The sequence below is a fragment of the Hakea prostrata genome, chromosome 2, assembly GCF_041222555.1.
Source record: "Hakea prostrata isolate BN-2017 chromosome 2, UWA_Hpros_2, whole genome shotgun sequence".
Classification (NCBI taxonomy): domain Eukaryota; kingdom Viridiplantae; phylum Streptophyta; class Magnoliopsida; order Proteales; family Proteaceae; genus Hakea; species Hakea prostrata.
In genome coordinates, this window is record NC_142601.1 from 54,445,304 (window position 1) to 54,465,682 (window position 20,379).

General features: G+C 37.9%; 1 protein-coding gene and 1 non-coding gene across 2 annotated transcripts in view; both read left to right on the forward strand.

Moving 5' to 3' along the window:
- The first annotated feature begins 911 nt into the window (after positions 1–911).
- LOC149024910 (O-fucosyltransferase family protein) overlaps positions 912–20,379 on the forward strand; it is a 47,067-nt gene continuing 27,599 nt past the window's right edge. Inside the window, exons 1-5 of the mRNA XM_089145103.1 lie at positions 912–1,361; positions 1,690–1,774; positions 19,708–19,778; positions 19,876–19,964; positions 20,066–20,309. Of these exons, the coding sequence (XP_089001229.1) occupies positions 1,167–1,361; positions 1,690–1,774; positions 19,708–19,778; positions 19,876–19,964; positions 20,066–20,309 (684 nt within the window). The 5' untranslated portion in view covers positions 912–1,166. The remainder of the gene's footprint in view (positions 1,362–1,689; positions 1,775–19,707; positions 19,779–19,875; positions 19,965–20,065; positions 20,310–20,379) is intronic.
- LOC149024911 (small nucleolar RNA R71) lies at positions 17,026–17,132 on the forward strand. The gene has a single exon (XR_016171868.1). It is a non-coding gene; the product is annotated as a small nucleolar RNA R71 (small nucleolar RNA).

A 20,379-nucleotide genomic window follows, 5' to 3' on the forward strand; every position in this document is an offset into this window, starting at 1 on the left:
ACTATTATAAAATATATTATATTATATATCATCAGGTTGGTTTTAGTTTGCTTTTATTGGTTAGTATTAGTTCTAATATTTCTAAAAGATTGTTGAAGTAGATATGAAAGCAATGTGAAGGTTGAAGAGTAAGAAAAATAAGGTTTTGTTTTGATTTTTTTTTTCCTCTAATAAGTTTACCTTTTTCTTATTTAAATAGTAATTATGTACGTGTTCATTAATGCCATCTATATAAATAAAAATTAATAATTATAATGATGATTCATATATTGTCCTTGACATGAATTTATGTAAATTGATTTATTTTAACAAGAATCAGGGGTTATAAATCATACCAACACGGACATGGGGTTGTAAACCGTATCAACCCGTTTGACAAGTTGATAACTCAGGAGTTTATGTTTTGAGAACACCAACAACCATTTTTGAGTATATTTTTGAAATGTGTTTGATAAAATTTACTTTTATAAGTAAAAAGAATTTTTGGGGGAATTGAAGTTCGTCCAGACCAACTTACATGCATCTTAACTACGTCCTCTGGGAAAACACATCGGTGAGAGTTGAAGTTACAATGTCTTCACTAGGAGGCATGGGTCTTAGTGCTAGAGCAACTTTACATTGCTGAATAGAAGCAATTTTTGGCAAGGGAAGCATAACCAACACCTGAGGTGTTTAATAAAATCTGTTTCTTGAAACAAATTTATAAATTATAATAAAAATTTATGAATTTACAATTATTTTGTTTAAAGTACCAAAATCCATAAATATTTCTGATAAATTATACATCAAATAATCATTTAAATTATACCAAAGGAGCTGACTACTAGTCATGTGATGTAGAGAGGCTGCTCACGTGACTGTATACTTATCAAGTTATCATGGTATTAAAAACACAGATAGCCTCACTGAGATTGGGCAATGGAAACGGGAACGGTCAAAATTCCCATTTCTGGCGTGTTTGGTTTGGTTAGACTCAAAACGAGATCCCGAGTGTGCTTCATCCACTTTGACTCCTTGTTTACTAGGTCCTCCTCTCCTTAGATTCTCTGTGGATATAGAGATTATTACGGGAGAGCAAAGGAATCCGCAGTGAGGTTTTCGGATCAGTGAACTGCAACTCTCTCATTACTTCTCTCGCGTTTCCTGGTTTTGTACTTTGGGATTCCATGAAGGCCGAGGGAAGATTGTTTAAGTCAAAGTTGAGATGGGTTGCTCTAATTGGACTTGTTCTCTCTGTTTTCTCTTTATGTACTCATTTTCTTCTTGCTCTGTATACTGGGAAAAACATCTCTGTGTATCAGACTTCAATTAGAATCTTCAGCTGGCGACCCATCTTTGAGAATGCCGACCTTGTCAGAAATGTAATGTGTTCAAAACCATCCAAAATTTCGTGCTCCTTTTCTTAAGCTTAAATGGATGGTAACCTTCATGGCCCAATTCGAGTTCTAGCTTAAATTCCAGCTGTGTTTACTTGGGTATTATGATATTAATGTAGAAAACATGTCACAGAAACAAGCTTGTTGTTAGGGTTTTCATTATTTTGCCGTTGCATCATTTTGAAATTGGCCAAATTTATGTACCCAAAGAAAGGCTTAATTTCTACCAAGACGACGTTTTTACTTTATTTTTAGTTTCACACACGTATCACCTTTTTGTTTGTGTTAACTAGTTGTATTTTCTGTTATGCAGAGTTTAATGTACAGAAGATTATGGGGTCCTGTTAGGCACCTCGAGTCAATACTTCCACATGCAAATCCCAGAGGAAAATATGAAGGTTAGATTTAATGTGTTCTTTTTATTATATGAGCTGTACACGCCTATTCTAATCGTAATTCGTAAAGATGTAATCCAGTGTCTCTTTAATTGGGTTAGAGAAAACAAAATCTGAAGTTCAGAAATTATCACCGTAGCACATGATAGACATGCTTTGAAAGCATATTAAAAGCATGAGTGATAAACTTAACATGTGTGCATTGTTCCCTCACCTGAATAATGTTCCAAAGAGCTTGAAAGATATCCAAACTTCACAATCAAACACTCTAGCCACTCATTGGAACTCCTAGAATCAAGTTGGTATTGTTAGAATTAGGGTTAGAATTCATTCTGGCAAAATCAAACACCAAACCACCAAACAACATGCCAGGTCATTGGTAAGGGCCGCTTGGCCCAAATCCGAAATTCACACCTTTGATTCGTGAACCTCAGGGGGTTCTGGGCTAATCTTAGTCATGGATTTCGACTATGATGCATGTCCGAACACTCCCAAACAACAAACATTAACTAGAACAATCTAGATCTAAAGATCCAATCAATCTAGAAGAAGATGATCCTATTTTAGAAAGTTCTGTAGTTGGGAAAGATGTAGATTTCATCTCTCGTGCTAAATCTGATTAGAGTTGATGGAAAACAAAGGTTCTCCAATCAAATCTAACTTCCCACCATAGATTCATTACATCATTCTCCTCAAAATTAATGAAGAACAGAAAGGAATTTAAGAGATCAATATTCTTACCTTCAAGCTTGAAAATCACATGAAGATCCGAGCTTCCCGTCGCAAACACTGCTTCTTTTCTCTCCGGAACGCTCCCTCTGACTCTCTCTAGAGTCCTTGGCCGTTTAACAATAGAATAATCCTGAAATCAGGGTTTAAAACCATTAAATAGGGGTTTAAACTCATAAAACCCTAAAATTCCTGTACTGTCTTGGCCAACCGCTTACCTAGGGTAGGTTGGCAACCTACCGTCCCCAACCGACCCCCTGTCATTGATGTGCAGCAGAAGGGTTAGTTGGTCTGGGGTGGTTTTAGACATGAGTACAAGTTAGTGGGGAGGCCTAGGACTCATACCAGGACTTGGGCATCATCGAACTTCAGCTCCCGAAAGCTAATAATCCACCTTCCCAATCTGTCCGAGTTTGAGTCCAATCTTCTTTCAAATTCCAACACAATGGCAGAACCTTGATCTCTACCATCCAAATCCACGGATTCCGATGCTAATCCAATGGTCTCTAAATGGATGACCCACAACTTCCTTTTATTGGATCCACGGGTTCTTGGGTCTACAATTAGGGTTTCGGGTTAGGATCCTAGGAATATCACATTGACCAAAAATTTTGAGATGTTTGGTTGAAACTCTTTGTTATGGGCTTCATTGTTTTGCATGATGCTTCATCTCTCCCATGGGGTGGGGTGGCGGCAATTGTTCCAAAAATATTTGAATTTTCACCAAATTTCTTATTAATATAATTTGCTATACTATTGTTTCCAAATAAATAGTTGGAAGTTGTTGAATTCTGTATCGAATTTTAGTGAGCCCCACAAGCTTTTTCCTTTAATATCCTATAAGTAATAATGCAAAAGGGCCTTTCCTATCATCATTGCTCAAGCACTGAGCTCTATTATATGTGGCAAGAAAGAGGGGAATGTATCTCATGGCATAAAGCTTAGGTTTTTAGGCTTTAGGTTATCCTTCATTTTGCAGAAAATACCCTTATATTGCAACAAAACCTCTATTCCCCATTATTATCAAGTTTAAAACTTCAAACCGTGTAATGATAGGTCTCCATAAATTCTGGGATAAGTTGGGTCATATTCTGATTCTACACCATTCTGGATAATCCTGGAATCAGTTGGAATTGGTCTAGGCTTGGACCAACTCAGTTGGATTCAATAAGTGAAGAATCAGGATCTGGCGTTGGTCAATTTTGAGTCAATTCGGTTGATCTAGCATGCTCCGATGTTTAAAATCCTACTTCTTATGTGAGAGTCTTTTTTTCTTTTGGTGTGTGAGATTCACGGGTGTTGCAAGTCTTCATACAAATCTCTCCAAGGTTGAAATGGGTAGATGGGCCTGGTGGATTGTGTCGAAGTCCTGGCTAATAGTTTGATTTGTGAGATTGGTAATACCCCTAGAAGATGGTCTTGCAAGCTGTGGGGCACTGGGCATAGCACCAAAACATGAATGTAGGGATGTCAAAATGAGTATACCAAATGACATTTATATTCACTTGGCCATCTGATAAATCGATGTCTTGGAAATTCATCCCTTTTTGATAGCTACTGATAAGTTCAAATCAGATATTAATAAACTCCAATGCACATATTGATGCAGGAAGTGATTCTTAACATACAGCTTCAAGAAGAAGAAGAAGAGGAACCGGGCCTTGGTTCCTCATTGGAGCCTTGATGCAGAATTGAAGACATATTTAAGAAAGAAAAAACCCATTGGGTTAGGCCCATCGAAGGCCTAAAGCTATCATATGAATTAGCCTATGGTTTTCATGGGCTAGGACTGTTTATTGGGTTTAAGTTAGCCCACATATGTTGAACTTTAATGCAGTCAGGACACCCATTACCAAATAATGTGTACTGCATTTGATTGATCAAAACAATAGCCAAATAAGACCTTTCACAGGGAATCAAGTTCAGATTTGGTAAACTTAAGATGAAATAGAATTTAGATGTGAAAGAGGACTGAAACTAGAGTGGTATTATAAGGATAATAGCATAACAATACAAGCTGAATAGATCTTCAAAGCACGGGCAGAACTATGAAGAAGAAATTCAAGGGACAATATGAGGGAATTAAGAATAACAATGTAGTACCCAGGCTTCACACCGTAAGGTGGAGCGATTGGATTGAACACCAACCTACCTTGATCAAACACAAGGAGTCCATAGAGAAGGAATGCTAACAAAGCAATTTGATTTCAATTGATCAGTTGTCTTCACTTCTTACATAAGTCTCTTTATATAGCATTCTAAAGAGACATAAACATTAATGGTAACATCCAACTATTAGTTAACACCACCTACCTATTAATATCTCACCTACTACCTAACTCTTGACAAAGGAAAACTCCTTTGACAATGAGTTCTTTTATTTTCAAACCACATTCCCTTTTATTGACTTTTCAAAAACTAGACTTGGGTTTATGTCTAGACTATGAAGTTCAACATATGTGGGCTAACTTTAACCCACTAAAAAAGTCATAGTGCATGAAAGCCATGGGCTGATTCATGTGATAGCTTTAGGCCTTTGATGGGCCTAACCCAATGGGCTTTTTCTTTCTTAAATATGTCTTTAATTCTGCATCAACTCTCCCCGGCTTGAAAACATTCGTCTCTAACGAATGAATGAATGACATGTAACGTTCATACAAATCGAGATCGAGTTTCTTGAAATCATCAGCATGAATCCAAGTACTATCATGTTGTGGACGATTCTTCCATTTGACGAGGAAAGCATGGTATCCAGTGCCACAACGAGTGGTTTTGTAAGAGTCGTCCAAAACCTCCTTAATGATGTCATGGCACCTATTATCGAGTGTTTAAAGCAAGGCAAATGTGAGTTCAAGTGGACAGCACAGCAGTGGTAACCAAAGCCTTTCATCTTATCAAGCAAAAGATGACAAAGGCTCCAATACTTCGCTTGCCAGATTTTGACTGTATATTTGAGGTAGCAATTGATGCCTCACATATTCGTCTAGGAGGTGTATTGATGCAAGGAGGGCACCCAATCGCATTCTATAGTGAGAAACTCAATGATGCCAAACGACGCTATTCGACACATGATTTGGAGCTCTATGCTGTTGTCCAGGTGTTACGCCATTGGAGACATTATCTCATCGGCAAAGAGTTCATTCTCTATACTGATCATGAGGCCTTCAAGTATTTACATTCACAGAAGTCGATTAGCAACAGGCACGCTAAATGGGTTGCTTATCTAGAAGAGTTTGTGTTCACAATGAAGTACAAAGCAGGAAAGGAGAATATAGTGGTTGATGCATTGAGCCGAAAAGTACTTACTCTTGGCACATTCTCAGCACATGCAGTTAGCATTGATCAGATACGTAATGAGTACGCATTTGACGAAGATTTCAACATGCCATACAAGGAGTTACAACAAGGCAAGCAACATCATAAATACTCACTTCACGATGAGTATTTGTTTTTGAGAACTCGGTTATGCATTCCAAATTCCTCCCTACGACATCACATCATATGGGAGTTGCATGGCGGAGGTTTGGGAGGTCATTTCGTTAGGGATAAGACTATCATACAAGTTACCAATCGGTATTATTGGCCTTGTATTGCAAAGGATGTTGATCATGTAATCAACAGATGTAGAGTCTGTCAGCTAGCCAAGGGAACCAAGCAAAATACAGGTTTGTACTCACCATTACCAGTTTCTCATGCACCTTGGATTGATATTAGTATGGATTTTGTACTTGGGCTACCCTCAACAGAAGAGCAATACGACTCCATCATGGTTGTGGTTGACTGATTCTCAAAGATGGCTCACTTTATACCATGTCGCAAGACCTTTGATGCATCTCACATTGCACAGATATTCTTTAAGGAGGTTGTACGACTACATGGGCTACCAAGTAGCATTGTCTCAGATGTGATGTTAAGTTCATGAACTACTTTTGGAAGACATTATGGCTGAAAACTAATACAAAGTTACAGTTTTCAACCGCATTTCATCCACAAACTGGCGGGCAGACAGAGGTGGTGAATCGAAGCTTGGGAAACTTACTGAGGTGTTTGGTTCGTGACTATGAGAAGACATGGCCGTCTATACTCGACATAGCTAAGTTTGCTTACGACAACTCAGTTAATCGTACAACAGGTCGTACTCCTTTTGAGATTCTACTTGGAGTTCAACCCCGACGGCCTATAGACCTCATTCCACTACCACCACAAGCATGCATGAGTATTGAGGCTAACAAGTTTTTGCGCCATATCATAGAGGTACATGCTGATTTGCCGAAGAATAGCTCTCAGCAATGATGTCTACAAGGCTACAGTAGATCGTCATCGATGATATGTAGAGTTTCAACTGGGAGACATGGTGATGGTTCGTGTCAACCCAGAAAGGTTCCAACATGGGGTCAACAACAAACTCCATCCAAAAAAGATGGGTCCATACAAGGTGCTGAAACCATTGGACCAAATGCTTATGTACTCGAGCTACTAGAAGAAATAAACATAAGCAATGTCTTCAATGTGGCTGACTTACATCTTTATGTAGGACACCACTCTAATGATGGAGACACTGAACAAATGTTGAGGCTGCCCCAACTCAAACCATCAATCATTGACATTATTGAGGAGGTTTTGGATGACTCTTACAAAACCACTCGTCGTGGCACTGGATACCATGCTTTTCTCGTCAAATGGAAGAATCGTGCACGACATGATAGTAGTTGTAGTCATGCTGGTGATTTCAAGAAACTCAATCCTGATTTGTATGAACGTTACATGTCATTCATTCATTTGTCAGAGACGAATGTTTTAAAGCCGGGGAGAGTTGATGCAGAATTAAAGACATATTTAAGAAAGAAAAAACCCATTGGGTTAGGCCCATCAAAGGCCTAAAGCTATCACATGAATCAGCCCATGGCTTTCATGCGCTATGACTTTTTAGTGGGTTAAAGTTAGCCCACATATGTTGAACTTCATAGTCTAGACCTAAGCCCAAGTCTAGTTTTTTAAAAGTCAATAAAAGGGGCCGTGGTTTGAAAATAAAAGAACTCATTGTCAAAGGAATTTTCCTTTGTCAAGAGTTAGGTAGGTGGTGTTAGCTAGTGATTAGATGTCACCATTAATGTTTATGTCTCTTTAGAATGTTATATAAAGAGACTTATGTAAGAGGTGAAGACAACTGATCAATTGAAATCAAATTGCTTTGTTAACATTCCTTCTCTATGGAGACTCCTTGTGTTTGATCAAGGTAGGTTGGTGTTCAATCCAATCACTCCACCTTGCGGTGTGAAGCCCGGGTGTTACATTGTTATTCTCAATTCTCTCATATTGTCCCTTCAATTTCGTCATCATAGTTCTGCTCCTGTTTTGAAGATCTATTCAGCCCATATTGTCATGCTATTATCCTTATAATACCACTCTAGTTTCAGCCCTCTTTCATAGCTAAATTCTGTTTCATCTTAAGTCTATCAAATCTGAACTTGATTCCCTGTGGAAGGTCCTATTTGGCTACTGTTTTGATCAATCAAATATAGTACTACATTAAGCCTTTGGTTCAATATTGTGCCTAGCCTATTCCAGCTTCTGAACTCAGTTACTTTAGTTGTTTTCTTAAAGAATTATCATGGGGAGAGCTTCTTTACCTTGCATGGGTTTTCCCTTTTGAGGTTTCTTTTTAGTTTGGGCTTCCTAATTGAGTTGTTATTGTGGGTACACAGTTAACTAAATTCTAAACTATAGCTTCCGTGCCTTCACTACTGAGAGAATCAGTGAGCTGTGAGGGACAGCAAGAGAGTGAGGAACTCTACTTGATTTGACATCCTGATCCAGGCTGTTGGAAAATCAATGTCATATTTCTTTGTTGCTGCTCTGGTTTGTTTGCAAGTAAGTCGCTGTTTTGCCTTCCATTAATTGGCACTATCGGTAAAGTGCTTATTTTCCTGGTAGATCTATTCGTGTTCATTATAAATCAAAAACCTCAAAAGAAAACCCGGAGGATTTCTTTTGGGAATTTTTGAGCAAAATCGATAGTAACACTTGAGAAGGATCTAAGCAGCAGGTCAGGGCCAAAATTTAAGAGCATTAAAGTGCTGATCTCCAAGCAGGGTATGGAGGAGGTCAGCCTCTCTGATCTGGTGTTAAGAAAAATAATCCGAAACTGGAAATTTCGAGACACAATTCGGAAGATTCAACCATTCTTTTAAATCCAGTACTTCAACATATTTTGAGGATTTTATGTGACTGGTTTACTATAAGTTGACCAGACTTAGAAGTCAGACCTCAATCTAAAAGTTTAACTTGACTTTTGTAAACTTCTCTAGGTTTGGTTTTGTCATCCTTTTAAGGGATGAGTTTTTCTAAACCATTCTGTTCAGAATACCTAATCCTGTGACATGCAGATGCACTTATATTCGTTGAGAATTTGTTGGGTTCGGGTAGTATATTAAATAGAAGGTGTACTTGGACGGGTTGGCACTCACTATGTATTTGTGTGCAATATTATGTAACAATTCTGAAGCAGAATTCATTTATTGAAGTGCTTTTCTTGTTTCTGATTCATGCTCACAGCATGGTAGCAGAGACATTGCCAAATTTTCAGAAAAATTGAAATGCCACCTTGTAGGTGGTTGAAGAAACTGGTGCTGCTTTGGATGTTTGCAATCTAAATTGTTCTTGTTTCCATGAGAGTAGTATAGGATGTTCTTGTGGGCAAGTACAAAGACGTCATATTTACTTTCGCAACTCTATTAGTTGTTACAACCACCTCCTCCACCCACCCCCCCCCCAAAAAAAAAAAAAAAAAAAAAAAAAGAAAAGAAAAAGATAGACTCAAGAACAGAAGTTGATCTTCATAGCTTTTCCTGTTTTTATTCCTCTTGTCTTGCAAAAAATGTTTCCAATTTGTTTAATAAGTATCTACCTACTTTTCATTTTATGTGTATGCATTTTCTTATCTATTTATGCATAATTAGTAACTGGCTTTGTCTAACCATTTGGAGTCTTCTATTTTAATTTTTTACTGTCAGAAACTTATGGAAATGCTTAGATATATAGAAATGATAGTGTTGAAGCATAATACGATATAAACAAGTAATATGTAAGACCTATCATGTATGAAGAGAACAAAGTAAGACAAGGCAAGTACATCCAGTTGATTTTTATGTAAAAGACGAGGTTTCTTGCATGTACTTCAATTGATTTTGTTGTAAAAGATGAGGTTTCTTACATGTACTAAAACCAAATCTTTTATAGGTATTGTATCCATTCCTTAAAGATGCGATATCTATCAGTAGACGTGAATAGATACGCAAAACCTTGATTTTTTATAGCCAGCAATATCCATGGTTTAGTGGATGTTTGCTGGGGTATTGGATGACCATAGACAAAATAATTGTTGTCTGGACAGTTTTAACCCAGTTTGGTAGCAACTCAGGTCTGGGTTTGTTCCTTTAAGGTCTGTTATGAATTTTTATGGGGTTTAGGTGATTACTGTTTGTACACATAGGATTAAACAAATGGTACATATTTAATGCAAAGAATCTTATTTTATTGGTTTAAATACAAAACCCTCATAGTATGGGTGCTTGAACTTCTTCATTGTTTGCAAAACTCAATTCTTCATCCCTTAATGAGCTTCGGTCTTGGTGAAGCTTCTGTTAGGTTTTCAGTTATCCATCTTCTTGGCCTTGACTTCCTTGAGAGATATTCATTGCTTGAAGGTTTTAATCTTTGCTGTGTCTTGTTGCTTGTATCTCAAGATATTACGCAAGTATACGTATCGCAATCAAGTAATAAATGATAAGTACAAAATCGATCCCACGGAGAATTATATCCTTAACTTTCAATGTAAAAGTAAAATTGATTTAAATGAAATTAACAAGGTTGATTGGTATTTGTCTAACTAATTAACCAAATGACAGGTAAAGAAAACTAAGGAACTAAAATGTAGATTTGAGCAATGGAAGAAACTTAATGAGTGACAAGTGTGTTAGGAATCAAGTTTCCCTTCTCTTGAATTTTAAAACACAAATACTAAAGCAATACTACAACCCCAAGATAAATCAAGAACTTGGAATGAATGGCAATATGGTATTTTCCAATACACATAAGCTAGCATCCTAAATCAACATCAGCATATTCCTATGAAGAATTGAATTAAGAATGCAATTTAAACCCAATCCAATCAATGGTAATGTGAGGTAATTGGGTATTCCTACCCAACCTACTAATTAACACAACCTAATTAAAGATGATGCTAACTCACACAATTCAACAAACATCTAGACTTCATTAATTTTCCAATTAATGAAATCATAACATTCATTCAAGAAAGATCATTCAAGAACTGAAATTAGTCAATATAACATGCTGAATTCATTAACAATAAAGTGGATTGCAATAAAACTAAAGAACACATGATTAGTTACATATCAAAATTCAGGTTTAGGTACTACTATCATCCCAACACAGCTAAGATTTAGCCCATAACAGAATTCAAATGCATAAAACCAAGTATAGTTGACATGAGACTAGAAAATAAGAAGATAGAGTTATAAAAACAAGAATAAACTAAGGCTTGAATGCTTCCACATGAGCTCCAAGCTTTCTTCTTCAGCAAATCAGCAACTCCAGCAGCTCCTTGCTTCCACAAGAGCTCCAAAGATTCGTTCTCTACCTCCTTCCTCTCAGCCAGTCTCTCTTCCACACCTTGGTCGAATCTCTCCTCTTTCCTCCTTGCCTCTCTTCTCTTTCTTCCATAAATGTCTTCAATCATTAGGTTAGATTCTAGCCATAGGATTAGAACCTTCCTCCTGAGATCAAGGGCTGAAAACCATCATGTATTTACAAGAATTTAGTCCACTTAAGTTAGCCCTTTTTGGTCAATTCCATTTGAATTGGATCTCGAGAATATTCTGCTCCGTTGTTGTAGCAATGCAGCAACAACTCTACAACAAAGTTAGAGGACATGTTCTTCTATTATGAATCTTCACCTACATGTTCAAGAGAAAGAGAAACCAGTCAAATTCATCCATAAAAAGAAGGGAAATTCATGCAATGTGACAAAAATGAACTAAACAAAATGCAACATGTTGAGACTAAATAAGACAACACCTAATGAATACTATCACTAAAACAAAGACAAAATACTCCTTAATCAAGCCATCTCAAGTATAAAAATTATAAATCTTAACTCTATTTCATAGAGTTATCACACCCCCAAACTTAAGACATTGCTTGACCTCGAGCAATAAAGACAAATGAAAACAACAACTAACTACTAATGAAAGCATGAGGAAATCAAAAGAAAAGAAAAGCAAATAACCTGGCTTAAGCATGCAATAGGATGAGTGTTAGACAGAAGTTGCCTCTCAATCTTTTTCTAAATTTTCAGATCCAACACATCTGGCCAATAACACTTAGATGTCATACTTTACTCATCAGGATGCTCTCAAGTGTGTGTGTGAAAGTTAAGGATCTTGCCCCAGATCACCCTAGTATAATTGAATCATGGTCATCAAGTTTAGTTCATTGATCTAATATGTTGACCAAATGATTACCTCTCCACTAATTAGGAATCCATATCTTTTTACAACCCCAAGAACTTGTTTCATACTCTTTTGAGCATTGACCCCCAAACTTATTATTTATGAACCTTTTTTTTTTTTTTTTTTTTTTTTTTTTGCTGTCATCTTGCCTTTTAAAGCGAATATCGCTCATTTGTGATGAAGATACCCGGTTACTCAACAAGATCACAAACAAGAGTGCCTTGCATGCTCATATTTCGGGCCACTGTTGACGTAAAAAATACACATGGGTTACATGCATATTCCTGGTTATTAGGTTGCCCAAAACAGCGGAACATTATTCTCTCTTTTTTTTTTTTTTATTTTTTTTTTATTTTTTATTTTTTTAATGCTCATATTTCGGGCCACTGTTGACGTCAAAAATACACATGGGTTACATGCATATTCCTGGTTACTAGGCAACCCAAATCAGCGGATCATTATTCTTTTAGGGAAGGGAAGGGGTCAAACCTCAATCAATATTCACAATGCACAAAGTTCTTGGAAACAACCAAATGGGGATCCCTAATGTGTAAATCTTGAGGTTCTCATTTAACCAATTCTAAAATCCTAAAAACTCTCACATTGATCCAGCTTTCCCCAGGTTCTCTAGAGCTTGAAACATCACTTGGTGCATCAATAATATGGCATCACAAACATGAGTAAATGCAGACATCAGATCATTATAGCAAAATTGTGCTAAGATTTCCAACAAAACCAGAGTAAGAGGCACTGACATTCACATTATTTAACAATCATCCAAATTTCATGAAAAGCCAGATTAACTACACAAAACATCTACCCAAAACAGCTACTCTAAAACTGGACAGCAACTTTAAACTATACAAGTCACAAAAAAATCGAAGAAAATTAAGTAATCGTTAACTGGGACATCCATATTATGAAGATAACATATGCAATTATTGGAACATTGCAAAACTTACCCCCAAACTAAAGATGAGCAGTGTCCGCACAGCGAAAGAAAGGAAAAGAAAGTAAGGTAATAAAAGGAAAACACAGGAAAAGAAGAGATAGAACAGAACTTCCCTGAACAAGCTAGGCCTCATCATCATCATCGAATGAATGGAACTCATCATCAGCAAGCATTGCAGCCTTCAGCTTCATCCTCCTCATCTATATTAGGAATGTAGTTCCCATCTTGGCCCCAAGGATTAGCGAAGAGGTAGTTGGGAAAAGCTGGAAAAGATTGGAACCGGTTGCTATTCATCCTTAAGTTAGACTCAAGGGCGCGATCACGGGCAGCCACATAACGCATATAACCAAGGAAGAGGTCACGAGAGATTTGATGTTCCAACATCATTTGAAATTGGGTGGCTTCTACTTGATTGAGGCGCTGTTCCAATTGAGTGTAACTAGAGGATGGAGCACCAGAGGTAGAAGAAGTGGGAGGAATGGCTGATCTTTGCAGCAGGAGGAGGTGGTGCACTTGGAAGGGGGAGCTGAACTAGGTGTAAGAATGCGAGTGATACTGAAGTGTGTAATGGCACCTTTGTTGAGTGTATGGACATCGAAGCCCGCACATCAACATGGTTAGCCAAACATAAAGCGAGTAATTAAACGGGGGAAAATCTAAACTATCACCCCGCCTAGCAAGACAAGCACAAATGGCCTCATGAATGCGATGACCCACATTAACCCGACGCCCTTCCAAAATAGAGTGGAGGAGCAAAGCTCCATCCACCGAAACAGTCGACTATGCGTGGAGGGCATTAAGTGGGTCCGTAAAAAATGGTACCAAATTTTGGCTGCCGGTTGCAAGGTGTGGTGGGCAATAGTTAATGCACCTTGGGTGGATGAGGACCACTCCGTGCCATGAGAACATAAAGTCCGGATAATGTTATGCATGGCGAGTTGGATCTGCTGAAGCAAGATAGGCATTGTGCTCATCCTCCACATTGTCCAATGCATAATAGGCATTAATGGATGGTCCATCTATAGGTATGTGCATCCCCCCAACATAGACTTGATCCCGAGATGGGGCGATGAGATTGGCATAAAATTCGTAGACTAGGGAAGGGATGTAGGCACCGGGGATGGGTGCAAAATTGTTCCCAATGATGCCTAGCTATAATGGATGGGATGAATGGAAAGGCTTGTGCTTCATTGGGTTTTAATTTGAACCCCTTCTCCGGAAGAAAGTTCTTGGTGGAGATGGATGTGAAGCGGTTCTCAGCTATGGGAGAGGCAAAATAAGAGGGACTCATTGAAGCACTAGAACTAGGGTCTATTCGCTCTTCTTCTTAGGGGCCATTTCGAATGGAGTGCGGGCCAAGGGCCCTAACAACCAATATTGAAGTCAAACAAACACTAAAACAGACCTTAGCTAACAAAAACAGAGACACCATAAAAGTAGAAAACAAGAACAAACAATTAACAAACAATGAACTATAACTAAGCAAACAAAAACAAACACTAACAAACAAATTCTATGTTGTTTTAGGTGCAAATGGCAAGCACAAAAACAGAGGATATGAGCATAGGGTAACGATGACCCAGAAATGCTGTATTGGTGTGTGCAAGTGATTGTAGCTCCAAAATAACACCTAAACAAATAAGAAAAGTTGTATATACCCTAAGGAAAACATACACTAAGACAGCATAAGAACAAACACATAACCCACAAACCACAAATTGAACATTCAACAAAAACACAGCAAATTAGAAAGTTCAAAAATATAGAATGAAAGAAAAGAAATGGGGAGAACACTTAGCTGATGTGGTGTAGGGAAGATGGAAGGTCGAAATTCCACAAAAACATGCCCGAAACCCAGTACGGCACCGGTAGTCCCTCGAGAAGTGATTCGAGGATGGAATGGGGGAAAAAGTTAGGGTTTTTGTGAAAGATGGGCTATCGGTGAAGAAGAAGATTGCTTTGGTGGGTGAACGTAGGTAAATGGAGGTGTGAAAGTCTTTGAAAAACATAAAATGGAAGAGAAGAGGAGGATGAGTTGCAGTGGAGAAGACGATGGTGCTGGTTAGGTGCGAAGAAGTCAGCTTCGAGTGTTTTGGGATTTTGTTTGAAATGAGAAGGTTAATGGGTTGGGGTGGGTATTGGTTCAGAATCGGTTCGAATTAGTATTGGTTCATAATGGTTTAATAGAAGTTTTGAAGTATATTTTTGATGGGTTGGTTGGGTTTAAGGTTAAACCGGGTCAAGGAGTGGTTTTATCGTTGCTGTGGTGTTGTGGCAGCTTTGCTATAGCAACGAACACAGAATGTAATTTTCAACAGACAATGTAATGTGTCAACAGAACATGTAAGACCCGTAGCTGAGGATCAAAACTTTGTAGTAGCATTGTGGCCACATCGCTACAACAAAGATAGTGAAATTTGCTGGATATTGAAACATGCTCTGTTCAGCAATTTGATTTAATGATAAGTTTGGCAAAACACCTAAGCACTCTCTGTTTGTTCCCCACACTCCCTGCACATCAAAGACACCTGTCAGCAAATTATCTGTCAGCGTTTTTTTTTTTTCATCACACATTATGAACTAACTACCCATAACTTTATTAAACCCCTAATGAACTACTAGCACACAATTAAACTAAAAATAATGAAATCTAAGTGACCTCCCTTCTTTTTAAGCCTCTTGAAGGATGATTGAAGATTTTTCCCGCTCCAATGGTGCTCCCCAATAATGCTTGATCCACTGCATGCTCTAGTTCCCAAGGCCATTTAATGATTTCTTCTTGTGCACCTTCCATAATTGGACTCAAACTCCTCTGATGCTTCATGTACCTGTTGCAACATTCCTCCAACCAAATTTTAAGCTTTAATACTGAAGGACTGATCTCGTTGATCTCTACTATACTCCATCCCATTGCTCTTCTACACTTCGTCAGCACTTCAAGTAGCATATCTTCTTGCTCCTTTGTTAGCAGTGCTAAAACAAAAACATGGAGTGTTTTGGCTGCATCCAAATGGGCATACTGAGAGTGTTTTGAAAGAGGTGTGAACTCTAACATAGGTGGCTCTTCAATTGATGGTTTAGGGGCTTTAGTTTCAAGCTCAGATAATACAAGAGACTCAAAATCTACTCCCACTCAATGCCTTAGCTGGTCTTGCCTCTAACAAATCCATATATCTACTTGCTTCATCATCCACTTGTTCAATTTCTATTGCCAATGAAAGCTCTCGTGGGTTTTTAATACACTCTGCCTCCAACTCTTCGGAAACCAGCTCTTCAAGGACATCCACAACAAAGCACTCTTCTATTGCATCTGGAGATCTAGGATTTTCTGTAGCACATGGCAATGATCCTTGAGAGCTATTACTTAAAGCACTAGCCAGCTGTTCAACTTGATTCTCCAAATTTCTCAATGAAGATGCTTGACTTTGAATCATTGCATCATTCCTTGCCATATACTCCTTCAATAAAAGCTCTATTGATGAAGAGGGTTCCATAGGTTGAATGTTCACTTGCTGTTGAGCACTTGGAAGCGGATAAGGTCGAGGCAGGATGGAAAATGGGCTTGCATTCTGTCCTTGAGCATTCCAAGAGTAGTTAGGGTGCTGCCTCCAACCAAGATTATAGGTGTTGGCATATGGGTTATTGGCATTGCTGAAATTACCATCATAGTAAGCTAATTCGGGTTAGATGGACAGCTATCAAAGACATGCTCCCCACCACAATATGTACACGAGATTGCTGTATGTTGTTGAGTTTGTACAGCTGTAGGCAAGTTTACGGATTTTAACACACTAGTTAAGGATGACACTTGTGAAGTTAAAGTTGTCACTGCATCTAACTCATAAATCCCTGCCACTCTCTTATTTGCAGCACCTCTCTCAGCTGGCCATTGGTAGATGTTGTTGGCCATTCTCTCCAAGATCTCATAAGCTTCATTGTAAGACTTTGCCAATATAGCCCCATTTGCTGATGCATCCACTATGGATCGAGTTTGTCCACTTAAACCATAGTAGAAAGTCTCCATTTGAATCCAATGAGGAATACCATGGTGAGGACATTTACGCAAGAGCTCCTTAAATCTTTCCCATGCCTCATACAAAGATTCACCATCCAACTGTTGAAAACCAGTGATATCATTTCTGAACTTGGCATTCTTTGATGTAGGAAAGTACTTCATCAAGAACTTCTCTACTAAATCATTCCATGTGGCTACTGATTGAGGAGGTAAGGAGTTCAACCACGCTCTTGCTCTATCCTGCAATGAATAAGGGAATAGCTTCAATCTCAAAGCCTCTTCAGTTGCTCCAGGTATCTTGAAAGAGTTACTTACTTTCATGAAGAGTCTAAGATGGAGATGAGGATCTTCTATTGGAAGCCCACTGAATTGTCCCACAGTTTGAAGCATTTGGAACATCACCGGCTTAAGTTCAAAATGTAAGGCTTGAATATTTGGCCGTACTATGCTTGGATTCAGCTCATGCAACATGGGGACAGCATATGCTCTGATGGCTCTATCTCTATCATCACCCTCAGCTGCTATATTATTCTCATTATTATTCAATCCATCTCTTACTGCTTCAGCCATTGTTGGAACTGCTGCTAGGCCTCGTTGCTCCCTTCTTCTAGCTCGAAATGTCCTTTCTATTTCGATGTCAAAGGGTGCCAACTCTTGATCAAGCAGCGTGTTCATACAAGGATAAAAGCACCTGAGAATAAAAGGAAACTAATATCAAAGTAAAGAAATTTCAGTAGATAAAACAAAAACTTACTTCTACACTAATTATCAAAGACAAAATTCCCCGGCAACGGCGCCCAAAAACTTGTTGCTTGTATCTCAAGATATTACGCAAGTATACGTATCGCAATCAAGTAATAAATGATAAGTACAAAATCGATCCCACGGAGAATTATATCCTTAACTTTCAATGTAAAAGTAAAATTGATTTAAATGAAATTAACAAGGTTGATTGGTATTTGTCTAACTAATTAACCAAATGACGAGTAAAGAAAACTAAGGAACTAAAATGTAGATTTGAGCAATGGAAGAAACTTAATGAGTGACAAGTGTGTTAGGAATCAAGTTTCCCTTCTCCTGAATTTTAAAACACAAATACTAAAGCAATACTACAACCCCAAGATAAATCAAGAACTTGGAATGAATGGCAATATGGTATTTTCCAATACACATAAGCTAGCATCCTAAATCAACATCAGCATATTCCTATGAAGAATTGAATTAAGAATGCAATTTAAACCCAATCCAATCAATGGTAATGTGAGGTAATTGGGTATTCCTACCCAACCTACTAATTAACACAACCTAATTAAAGATGATGCTAACTCACACAATTCAACAAACATCTAGACTTCATTAATTTTCCAATTAATGAAATCATAACATTCATTCAAGAAAGATCATTCAAGAACTGAAATTAGTCAATATAACATGCTGAATTCATTAACAATAAAGTGGATTGCAATAAAACTAAAGAACACATGATTAGTTACATATCAAAATTCAGGTTTAGGTACTACTATCATCCCAACACAGCTAAGATTTAGCCCATAACAGAATTCAAATGCATAAAACCAAGTATAGTTGACATGAGACTAGAAAATAAGAAGATAGAGTTATAAAAACAAGAATAAACTAAGGCTTGAATGCTTCCACATGAGCTCCAGCTTTCTTCTTCAGCAAATCAGCAACTCCAGCAGCTCCTTGCTTCCACAAGAGCTCCAGCATTCGTTCTCTACCTCCTTCCTCTCAGCCAGTCTCTCTTCCACACATTGGTCGAATCTCTCCTCTTTCCTCCTTGCCTCTCTTCTCTTTCTTCCATAAATGTCTTCAATCATTAGGTTAGATTCTAGCCATAGGATTAGAACCTTCCTCCTGAGATCAAGGGCTGAAAACCATCATGTATTTACAAGAATTTAGTCCACTTAAGTTAGCCCTTTTTGGTCAATTCCATTTGAATTGGATCTGAGAATATTCTGCTCCGTTGTTGTAGCAATGCAGCAACAACTCTACAACAAAGTTAGAGGACATGTTCTTCTATTATGAATCTTCACCTACATGTTCAAGAGAAAGAGAAACAGTCAAATTCATCCATAAAAAGAAGGGAAATTCATGCAATGTGACAAAAATGAACTAAACAAAATGCAACATGTTGAGACTAAATAAGACAACACCTAATGAATACTATCACTAAAACAAAGACAAAATACTCCTTAATCAAGCCATCTCAAGTATAAAAGTTATAAATCTTAACTCTATTTCATAGAGTTATCATGTCTTCTTGTCTTTATTCCCTGCTTTGGTGAATTTCAAGTCTCTTGTTTTGGTGCGTGAATTTCGCATAACAAATATGTTAGTTTATACTATTATTTCCACAGTATTATGAGTACACAAAGATGGTTTGTTTTACACGGACACACACATCTGGATAATCATGTTCAGAATGCTTTGTTGTCTCTCCCAATCGTTATGAATGTTTTTCTTCCATTCGAATAGTCACTAATCACACATGTTTGTTTCACACTACCAAACACATCATGGGTACTAATATTCAATAGTTTGACGTATCCTTTGGTGGAAATCTTGGGGTCACTGTCTGAATCCAAGCTGTATGCCAAAATTGGGGGATTGAGCTGATTTACATCATTTTCTTTCATTTTTATTGAGGGCATTGTGTACTTACTCCCAACTTAAATGCTCATGACAGCCCCTGGATTACCAGTTAGTGGCTTTATCTTTGTTAGGATTCAAGGAAGTTTCCATGAGATCAGGAATTCGGTGAGAAATTTACTTTCAGACTACCTGTAGTTTTCTATTCGAATTTTGGTTATCCCATCTTTAATGATTTGCGTGTGATGCTTCTTACATCTTCCAGATTTGTGATGTTGTGGTTGTTGCTCGCCTTATCAATGCAACATTAGTGATTCCTGAACTCCTGCCCACCACAAGCAGCAAAGGAATCAGGTCTCTCTTCTATCAAAAGAGTTCTATTTAAGTGGTTAATGGATGGTACAGACCAGTAGTAATAAAATTTTCCAACTATCATGTTCATGTTTTCTTGGCAGCTCTGATTACAAGAGTTTTGCATACCTTTACAATGAGGATCAGTTTACAGTAGCTTTGGTGAAGGATGTCAAAGTTGTCAAAAGCCTTCCACAAAATCTCAAGATGGCAAGGAAAAGAAAAGAAATACCTGCTTTTAGAGTGCCTAACTCGGCTTCTCCGGATTTTTATGTGAAAAATGTTCTACCAGTACTAAAGCGGCATTCTGTGGTTGAACTAGTGGTTGCTGATGGTGGCTGCTTGCAGGTACTGATTCTTGCTATTATTGTGTTTCTGTATGGATAAAGTGTGGCAACATTAATGCATTCCCCCTTCC